The 8,959-nt window shown below is 58.2% G+C and overlaps 2 protein-coding genes and 1 long non-coding RNA gene across 6 annotated transcripts in view; 2 read left to right on the forward strand and 1 right to left on the reverse strand.

The window, feature by feature from the left end:
• The window catches only part of LOC114005795 (uncharacterized), a 20,713-nt gene extending 15,801 nt beyond the window's left edge, over positions 1-4,912 (forward strand). The window contains exons 2-3 of the long non-coding RNA XR_003547611.1: positions 2,609-2,688; positions 3,952-4,912. This is a non-coding gene — a long non-coding RNA (uncharacterized LOC114005795). The remainder of the gene's footprint in view (positions 1-2,608; positions 2,689-3,951) is intronic.
• The window catches only part of STMN3 (stathmin 3), an 11,400-nt gene extending 2,464 nt beyond the window's left edge, over positions 1-8,936 (reverse strand). The window contains exons 1-2 of one of the 2 annotated variants that reach the window (XM_006167066.3): positions 8,854-8,936; positions 108-203 (exon numbers count right to left, since the gene is read on the reverse strand). In XM_006167066.3, the coding sequence (XP_006167128.1) occupies positions 108-189 (82 nt within the window). In that variant the 5' untranslated portion in view covers positions 190-203; positions 8,854-8,936. Of the gene's footprint in view, positions 1-107; positions 204-6,436; positions 6,587-8,853 lie in introns of those variants that run through there. The other variant, XM_006167065.3, reaches the window with a different exon arrangement.
• The window catches only part of RTEL1 (regulator of telomere elongation helicase 1), a 38,455-nt gene continuing 36,014 nt past the window's right edge, over positions 6,519-8,959 (forward strand). For 2 of the 3 annotated variants that reach the window (XM_027767687.1, XM_027767688.1), the window contains exon 1: positions 6,519-6,940. In XM_027767687.1, coding sequence (XP_027623488.1) covers positions 6,523-6,940 — 418 coding nt within the window. In that variant the 5' untranslated portion in view covers positions 6,519-6,522. The remainder of the gene's footprint in view (positions 6,941-8,959) is intronic. The other variant, XM_027767689.1, reaches the window with a different exon arrangement.

Raw genomic sequence — 8,959 nt, forward strand, 5'->3', positions numbered from 1 at the left:
CCCCCGAGGTCTCGGCCCCGCCCACTCCCTTGTCCCCTGTCCCCCTCCCCTCGACGTTCTCCCGGAAGCCAGCCTGGCTGGGGTTCGAGGGCGCAGGGCGCACTCACCCCCGTACTGGTAGATGGTGTTGGGGTGGGGCTGCGAGTAGAAGCAGGAGCAGATGAGCGACAGCACGGACAGCTCTTTCATCTTCTCCTTGTAGGCTGCAGGCAGAGGCAGGTGAGCAGGCGTCCTCCCCGTCCCCTCCCCGCCACCTGTCCGTCGGCCACCTCTGCGGTGTTCCTGCCTGTGAAGCCCTTCCCTGCACCCTGTCGGCCCTCTGCACGCCTCTCGGGCTCACCGCTCGCTGGCCGCCCTGTCTTCCGGCCTTCGTGCCCCCCACAATCTCCTGGTTCAGGCACTAGACCGGGTTGACCATGCGGGATTTCGGCGACTGGCCCCATAGCTCCCTCGAGGGGCAGACGAACTTTCCGTGAGGTTTCACACTAGATAATGTTTCTAAGTCAGGCTGACATGAACTTGGGGAACTTTGGGTGTGTCCTGCAGGGACAGGCAGAAGTCACCCAGCCCTGCGGAGCTGTCCTCCCTGTCCAGTGCGCAGGTGGCCTCGCGTGAGCTGAAGTTCCTGGTGACCCAAACTCTTCTGGGAGAGGGGCCTGCAGAGCCAGGAGGCTGCAGTGGGGAGGGAATGGGGACCGGCGTGGGGTGTGGTGGTTAAGGCGCTGGATTTCTACATGGTCAACTGAGGTTCAAGTCCTGGGCCTAGCGGCTTGAAAATCACAACAAACAAATAAATAAATAAATGTTAAAAAGGAGGGGTGGACTTGAGAGGGACACACCAGGGGGTGAGCTTCTTGGGGAGGAGAAGCAGAGCAACAGCCATTGTCCTCAGGAGGGGGACTGGCCCAACCTGTCCAGTTTTGGTTTTTCAAAGCAAAATCACTGATGTATTATTGTGTTATTAAGTTAATTTTAGGGGCCAGTAGGTAGTGTGGTTGGGAGCACTGGATCCCACGTGGCTGACCCTGGTTCGAGTTCCGGACCTGGCGGCTTGCTTTCTCACTTGCCCTCTCCCTCTTTTTCTCTCTCACTCTGTCCCTCTCTGGTTAAATTAAAATAAATAAGTAAATAAAGGTAAAATAATAGAAATAATTCTTAAAAAGGAAACTTAATTTTAGGGACTGTGGAGGGCGACAGCCCTACCGCGGACCGCGCCCTGCCATGGCGCCGACAGGAACTCTCTTACTCGTGTGAAGAGTAAACAGGTTCCAGGAAGTTCCTAACCCGGAACGCGTGCACTTGGGGTCTAGCCAGTAACAAGTCGCATGCTCAGCACGGGACTCTCACACACAGCCCATATGATAGGTTACATTCACTCCCGTACACGTGTACACAACACTGATTGGCCATTTTACTCCTTTTAATTCTGGCCCGTCTCGGGGCTCGCGGGCTGGCTGCTGACTACTCTGGGGAAATAAAGAGACCGTTGGAGAAGACCGCCTTTTGTGTGTCCTTCTTAGTTCGCGGCAGCGTCACGGGCAGCGACAAGGGACCAGCAGATGACATAGCAGTTACATTGCTGGACTCCCACATAGTCAAGTGTGATTCAAGTCCTGGACCTGGTGGCTTAAAACTCACACCAGGTACATCTGTGTGTGCCCAAGATCCTAAGAGAATGGGTGAGAAGGGACTGTGACGTAGCCATCCCTCCTGGGGGTGATTTCCCACTTTCTGTCTCTCTGTCTCTGTCTCTTCAGCGAACGTACATGCCCTATAGCAAAAATCTCTCTCAAAAGGAAAAAGTTAATCTGAGCGCCGTAGTGCACTTGTTCGGTGCTGTGTGTGGGGAGCCAGATCCCACGTGGCTGACCACGGTGTGAGTCCCGGCTGTGGCCCAATCCCCACAGGACGGAGAAGCGGAGGGGCCGGGCTGCAGCACCATCCTGCAGCGGGGTGGTTTCTCCCTCTGTCTCCGGTGAGCACCCTCTGGCAATAAAACAAGTCCATTTTTAAAAAGAGGGTGGGGAGGGGGTGGCGGCCGACTGCAGGGCAGCAGGAAAGCACTGAGCGGGCCGGGAGGCAGGAGGTGGACTGCCGCACCGACAGATTGCCGCGCACTGTTTCTCTGTCCTCTCTGACCCTCTCGTGGAAGGAGCAATACACTTCTAAAAAAGAAAGAGGGGCAGCAGGTGGCGTGCTGGTTGAAGTGCCAGACTCCTACATGGTCGACCACGGTTCCAGCCCCAGACCTGGCAGCTTGCTTTCTCCTACTCCTCTGTCTCTCTCTGGTCAGATTAAAAGAAAACAATATGGGACCGGCAGGTGGTGTGATGGTTAAAACCCTGGACTCCAGCGTGTCCTCCACATCACACAGCCACAGCACATGGCTGACCACGGTTCGAGTCCTGGACCTGGCAGCTTGCTTTCTCACTTTTCTTTTTTTCTGTCTCTTTCTGATCAACCTCAGAAAAAAAAAAAAAAAAAAAAAAACCAACTAAAATAATGACAAATAAAATTAAATAATTCTTTAAAAAATAAGTAAGATTTAATAAATATTCCTTAATAAATTTTATATTTAACAAATATTTCTTAATTTCTTATGTCCTAGGACACATGATGGAGTTGAAGCAAGAGTGAGCTGGTGGGAGCAGCAAATCCTGCTGTCTGGAACTTTTGGAGGATGGGGAGGTAGGCAGCTCTGTACCTGAGAGAGAGCCTGGGCTGGGAGGACAGATCTGGCTCCTGGGAGAGACCGGGAGGGAGGGGACATGGCCCTGCCCTGCCAACAGATCCCAGCGTGTCCTCATCACACATCAGAACCCTGTGTGGGTCTGCCAGCTGCTCAGAGCCCCTCTCGGGACGGAGGTGCATGTCCATGATAGAGGAAGACGTTTCAGAACAAACGCCAGGAGGTTGCCTTCCTGGTCAGGGTCCCCTCAGTGGGGGAGGCTAGCCAGCAGCAAGCCAGGAAGGCGAGGGAGGGTAGGTCTAGGCACCCACCCTCAGGGAAGAAGAGGCGTGGGGCTGGCTGCCCAGCTCCCACAGACTGTGGCCCTGGGAAGTGGGGCCTGTGTCCTGGGGTGGCAGGTGTGAGTGCCCTTCGGCAATGGACCCCTGGAGATGCCGAGATGTGCTTCTCCTAGGTCGATGGCCCGGGAGGGCGAGTCCTCACAGACAGGGGGACAGATTGCAGGGAAGGGCCTAGGACAGAGTCTGCCCCGAGGTCTGACCGCAGAGCTGCTAAGGAATCGGAGCATGTGAGCAGGTGCGTCCTGCTCATAGGGCTAGGGGCCAGCAAGGCCAGACTGGCCACAGCACAGGCTGGAAGAAGCACCTGCATCTTATTTTTAAAAAAATTATATTTAAGGGACCAGCAGATGGTGTAATGGTTACGTCCCTGGACTCCCACGTAGTTGACTGCAGTTGGAGTCCCAGATCCAGCGACTTGAAACTCACACCGGGCATGTATGCATGCATGCCCAAGATCCCCCCGGGAGGGTGATTTCTCGCTTTCTGTCTTTCTTTGTCCAGCAAGTGCATGTGCCCTATAGCAAAAACCTCTAAAATATTGTATTTAATTTTATTACTATTATTATATTTTTTAGAGGTTTTTGCCTTAAGGTGCATGTGTTCACCGGAGAGAGACAGAGACAGAGGGAAAGTGAGAAATCACCCCCAGAGGTATGGCCATTCTGCAGTCCCTTTTCCTCCTGGGATCCTGGGCACGCACGCACACGTGCTGTGAGTGATTTGGGTCTGGAACTGGAACAGTGGCCAGCCATGTGGGAGTCCAGCACGTAACCACTACGCCATCTGCTGGCCACAGTTGCTATTTTTGAGTCTGACCAGAGAAAGGGAAAATGAGACAGTGAGATCCCAGCCCCTAATGCTACCTGCTGGCTCGCGGTATTCAAGGGGCTTAAGGTGCATGTCTTCTGCCTCTCACTGCAGAAGGAAGGAGGCTGAGACCCAGACCTGCCTGTGCCCCTTCTCCACGGACATCGCTGTAGCCAAGGAGTCCCACTGGGCCTGGAGGCACCCTCTCCCGTCTCGTTGACCCCTCCGCTCACTCCCCCAGATCTGTCTCCTCCTCACACAGAGCCCCTGGGGCCGACTCCTTGTCCACCTAAAGCTGCTCTGGAGGCAGACACCGGTACCCTTGCCACTCAGGCCCAGCGGCAGGGGCAGCACCAGGCCGGCCAGGGCAGCAAGGAGCCAGGCGTGGGGTGCTGTGCTGGGCTCTCCACCAGGAGGCGGGGCAGCGCTGCGGCTCGGTGAGACCGTCTCAAACCAGAGACCAAGAAGCAGGCCATCTGCCCAAGCTGTGTGGACTTGCCCTGTCCTGGGTCCCAATGGGAGCAGGAGCGCAGCAGAGTGCCAGGTGGCCCCTCGGCAAACCCCAGCTAGCCTGGCGCCAGGAGGGCGCGGGGCCCACCTGAGTCACACCGTGCCAGAGCAGCCGTTCGCAAGCCTGGGCCTGTGCCCGTGCCCTGCTGTCGGAGCCCAGGGGTGGCGGGCTGCTGACGGGACAGTCTCTGACACCAGGCTGCCCTCTCCCTGGTCAGAGCTGTCTCAGATGTGCTGAGCACGGGCAGAGCCGCCAGCACCACCCGCACTGTTCAGCTGCCGTAGGCAGGAAACCTGGAACTGTGGACACACCAGCACCTCTCCTGCAGCCTCAGAGCCGGCCCTGGGGGTTCTCAGGTCACCCACTCGGGTGGGGCAGCTGTGGCCCTGAGAGGCTGGGGACTGGACTCCTAGCTGCCTTAGGGCGGGAGGCAAGCCACAGTCAAGAGAACTGAGGGGCAGGGGGCTGGCCCACGCCAAGAGACCCAAGAAGGATCCACAGGGAAGCCCTGTAAGAAAAGCTACAGGGGGAACCAGCAGTTAGCGTAATGGCTATGTCGCTGGACTCCCACGTAGTCGACCGCCGTTCGTGTCCCGGACCCGGTGGCTTAAAACTCACACCAGGCGTGTGTGCATGCATGCCTAAGATCTCAAGAGGAGAATGGAGGAGAAGGGATTGCAGCGTGGCCAGCCCCCCTGGGGGGTGATTTCTCGCTTTCTGTCTCTATGCCTCTGTCTGTCTGGTGAGCACACGCGCCCTATAGCGAAAACCTCTCAAAAAAAAAAAAAAAAAAAAAAGAAAGAAAGAAAGAAAGAAGAGCTGCAGGGTGAGCGGGAGGGTCTGCGGCCACCAGTGGGGTCTAGGGAGCATGCTGGCCTCAGGAGGGCCCACCCTGTCCAGTGTCTCTGGGCACCTGTTGGGGAGGGGCATATGAAGCCCAAGTGGACAAGACTCAGACACGGTGGGGGATAGATGCAGCCAGGGACCGTGTGGCTCCCCCAGGACAGATGCAGAAGTCACTTGGAGAGTCCCAGGGCCCCAGCACGTGGGCCGGAAGGGCTCTGCACCCAGCAAAGCTGCGGGCTGGGGAGAGGGGCTTGCAGGGAGGGGCTGAGGGGAGGGGTGTGAGTGCGGTTCGTGGGCGGAAGTGGGGGGAGTGAGGAGGCCTGCAGTCACCACACCCTGCACAAAGATGAAGGGGCCGACAGCAGAGCGCTGAGGGGAGGGTGAACCCTGTGGCCAGCCTCTGCTGGGCTCCTCTCCTGATGGGAGCTATGGCGGCCAAGAGGCTGCCTTCCAGGGCTGCCTTCCAAGGCGGTGGATCCCCAGCACAGGGGGGGAGGGAGGGCAGAGCCCCCCATTCTGGGCGGGTTTGGAAATGGCAGTGGCGCCTCCTCTGTCCAAACCCACGGTGAAAAGGGCGGTGGCTTTTTGGGGGAGAAGCAGTGTCCCCACATTGAAGAGGTGGATCCCCAGCCTGCAGCAGTGTGGGGGCAGGGGCCAGTGACTCCATTGCTCCAGGCTCACACCGGCCTGGGCTCCCTCCGGGTACCTCCACAGCCCCCCTTCCTGGCAGAGACCCTCCCGCCTCCTGCCTCCCGCCTCCCACCTCCCTCCTCGGCTGGGGTTCCAGCAGCCGAGCTCGCCCTCTTACTCCACCTGTCTCCACAGGCGCAGTTGGACCAAGATCTAGGGCCCCCGCGTGCCTCGGAGCACCCAGCCCACAGTCCGCAGAGTGAAAGCCCCCGCCTAAGGGCAGGGGCCCGCCTGGGGACTTCGAGCTGCGCGCTTGGCCAGGCACCGCGGCACCCAAAGAGGCGATGTGCCGGGCTGGTCCCCAGGGAGCACTCCCTTGGGCATGGTGCCTGTCCAGCGCTCCCCATCAGCCCTGAGGGCCCCCCAAGTCTCTGCCCTTGGGGCACCAAGGCACAGAGACCCCGGCTCCTGTGGTCTGGCCCAATCTTCCAATAAGCCAGGGTAGAGGCAGAAAAGCGGGGTCCGCAATCGGCCCCTGCGTCAGACAGGCCAGACAGACAATGGCCTCTGCTCAGACCCCTGGCGCCCGGAGGGCTGGGCCCCGGCTCCTACCGGACACGGTGCTGGCCATGGTGCTGGCGGCGGCGTGGGCTGCGGAGGCCGGAGAGACGCGGGTGCGGCTGGAGCTGCAGTGGGGAATGCTGCAGTGCTGGGGAGGGAGGGCGGGCAGGCGGGCGGCACGGCGGGAGAGAGGGAGGCGGAGGGAGAGAGAGAAAGGGAAGGGGAAAGGGGAGGAGGGCCTCTCCGCTGCTGCCGTCAGAGGGAGAGGGCGGTCTGAAGAGGTGCCCCTCCTCCAGCCCCACAGCCCAGGACCTGCGTCTCCCTGCCTGGCTTCCCGCTGGCTTGGGAAGATAGAGAAAAGAAGCCCTCACTGGGGGCAGGTCCCACCCAAGGTGGGGCCAAGAGCTGTCCAGGCCTGGGCCTGGAGGCAGGGCTGCCCTCTGGGCGTCCCTCCCAGTCTGGGGTCTGGGCTGCCAGGCAGCCAGATGCTGACCCAGAAGGCCCCAGGCATCTCCTCTGAGCCCAGAGGACTGGCAGGTTCCTTGCGGGGAAGAGGTAAGTGGGGTGTACGGCTAGAACGAGGGCTTCAGAGAGAGACAGAGGGGCCCCTGGGGGCCAAGTGGACATTCACTGGCTGCATGACGGAGGACAAGGCCCTGACCCTGCGGGCCTGTTTGAAGGGATGAGATGAGACACTGGTCAGTCCCTAGACAGTGTTGGAGAGCAGTGACCACAGCTGAGTGTGTGTGCCTGGTGCGTGCGTGAGTGGGGACTCCCGTCCTGCCTCTTGGAGGAGCCTGGCAGAAAGATGGAGGGTCTGTCCACTTTCAGGGTTGGAGCCCCCAAAGCTCCAACTGTCCCACACGCCGTCAGCCCACAGACTGGGGTACAGCTCTGGGAAACTTGCAGAGGTGAGGACTGCTCCAAAAGGCAAGACCAGAGGCCCAAGGCCAGCGGTCGGCTGGAACGGGCAGCAGCTTGTGCCAGGCACTCGGTGGCCAGTCTGTGCCTCTAAGGATTAGATGCCTACACTCGGTTTCATCGCGTGGCAAAGCAGATCATCTGGCGGTCTGACCAAGTCACAGATGCCTTTTTAAAGGAAATGATTTATCGAGACCAGCAGTTGGCACAATGGCTGTGTCACTGGACTCCTATGTAGTTGCCCGTGGTTCAAGTCCCAGACCTGGTGACTTAAACTCACGTCGTGTGTGTGTGTTTGCGTGCCCAAGATCCCAAGAGGAGAATGGAGAAGGGATTGCGGCGTGGCCATCCCTTCTGAGGGGTGATTTCTCGCTTTCTGTCTGTGTCTGTCTTTCTGGCGAGCACATGCACCCTATAGCAAAAACCTCTCCAGAAACAAAAAAAAAAAAAGGAAAGAAAAGAAATGATCTATTTAGTATTACTATTATTTTCAATTTGCTATAGGGCACATGTGCTCACCAGAGAGAGACAAGAAAAGTGAGAAAGCAAGCCAGCTGCCAGGCCTGGGACTGGAACCAAGGTCAGCCACATAGGGGTCTGGTGATAAAACTACTATGCCATCTGGTGGTCCCCCAGCAAGCAACTTGATCTTAGCCTTAGGACGCTGAGAATTGTGAGCAAGTGAATGAGGGTGATTTTAAGCTGCTGACTTTGTAGCAATTTGTGGGTGTGTCCAACCAGTGTGAACCAGTACCATGCTAGCATGGGTGGGGGCGCTGAGCCTGGCAGGAAGGAAGGAGGAGCCAAGACTGTCCATACTGGTGCTCACCCTCTGTGGGCCACCGCAGCGCCCAGGGGACCATCAGTGCTCTTCAGAAGACCCACATCCCAGGTGCTGACACTCAGGGGCCAGGGGCAGGAGGAGTGACCCTCTGACACGGAGGGAGGTGTCTCCTGTGGACAGGGTGGGCTCGCCCAGGCAGGGGCCAGGCTGCCTCAGATTGCTGGGACACTGGGCATGCACCCTCCGAGCGGGAAATTCCTGGCATGCCAGGCCTTCGGGGGTCTGACTTCTCACCCATGTCAACTGCAGGCACTTCAGCAGCCATGGCAAAGGTGTTTTTTCACAAACTGAGATTTTATACTTTTTTTTTCTTTTTCTGGCCTTAGGGTGCCAGAGAGAGAAAATAAAAGGAAAGTGAGAAATCTCCCCCCGGGGGTGGCCACGCTGCAATCCCTCCTCCTCCGTTCTCCTCTCAGGATTTTGGGCACACACACACATGTGCCTGGTGTGATTTTCGAGCCGCTGGGTCCAGGATTTGAACCATGCTTGGCTATGTGGAAGTCTGGCACATTAACCACCACACCACCCGGCGGCCCCACCATACTCTTTTTTTTTTAAAAGGTTTTTTGCCTTAGGGCACATGCACTCCCCTCCCCAGAGAGAGACACACAGAAAGTGAGAGGGAAAGTGAGAAGTCACCCCCAGGGGAATGGCCACCCTCAATCCCTTCTCCTCCCAGGAGCGCAGGCGCGCACACACACACCCCTCTGTTTTACGTTGCCAGGTGGGGACTTGGGGAGGGTGGACAGCGGCTGACCGCGTGGGAGTCTAGCGGCGTGACCATTAGGCCACCTGCTAACTGCCCCCCT

The sequence above is a fragment of the Tupaia chinensis genome, unplaced genomic scaffold, assembly GCF_000334495.1.
Source record: "Tupaia chinensis unplaced genomic scaffold, TupChi_1.0 Scaffold144472_1, whole genome shotgun sequence".
In the NCBI taxonomy this organism is placed as follows: Eukaryota; Metazoa; Chordata; class Mammalia; order Scandentia; family Tupaiidae; genus Tupaia; species Tupaia belangeri.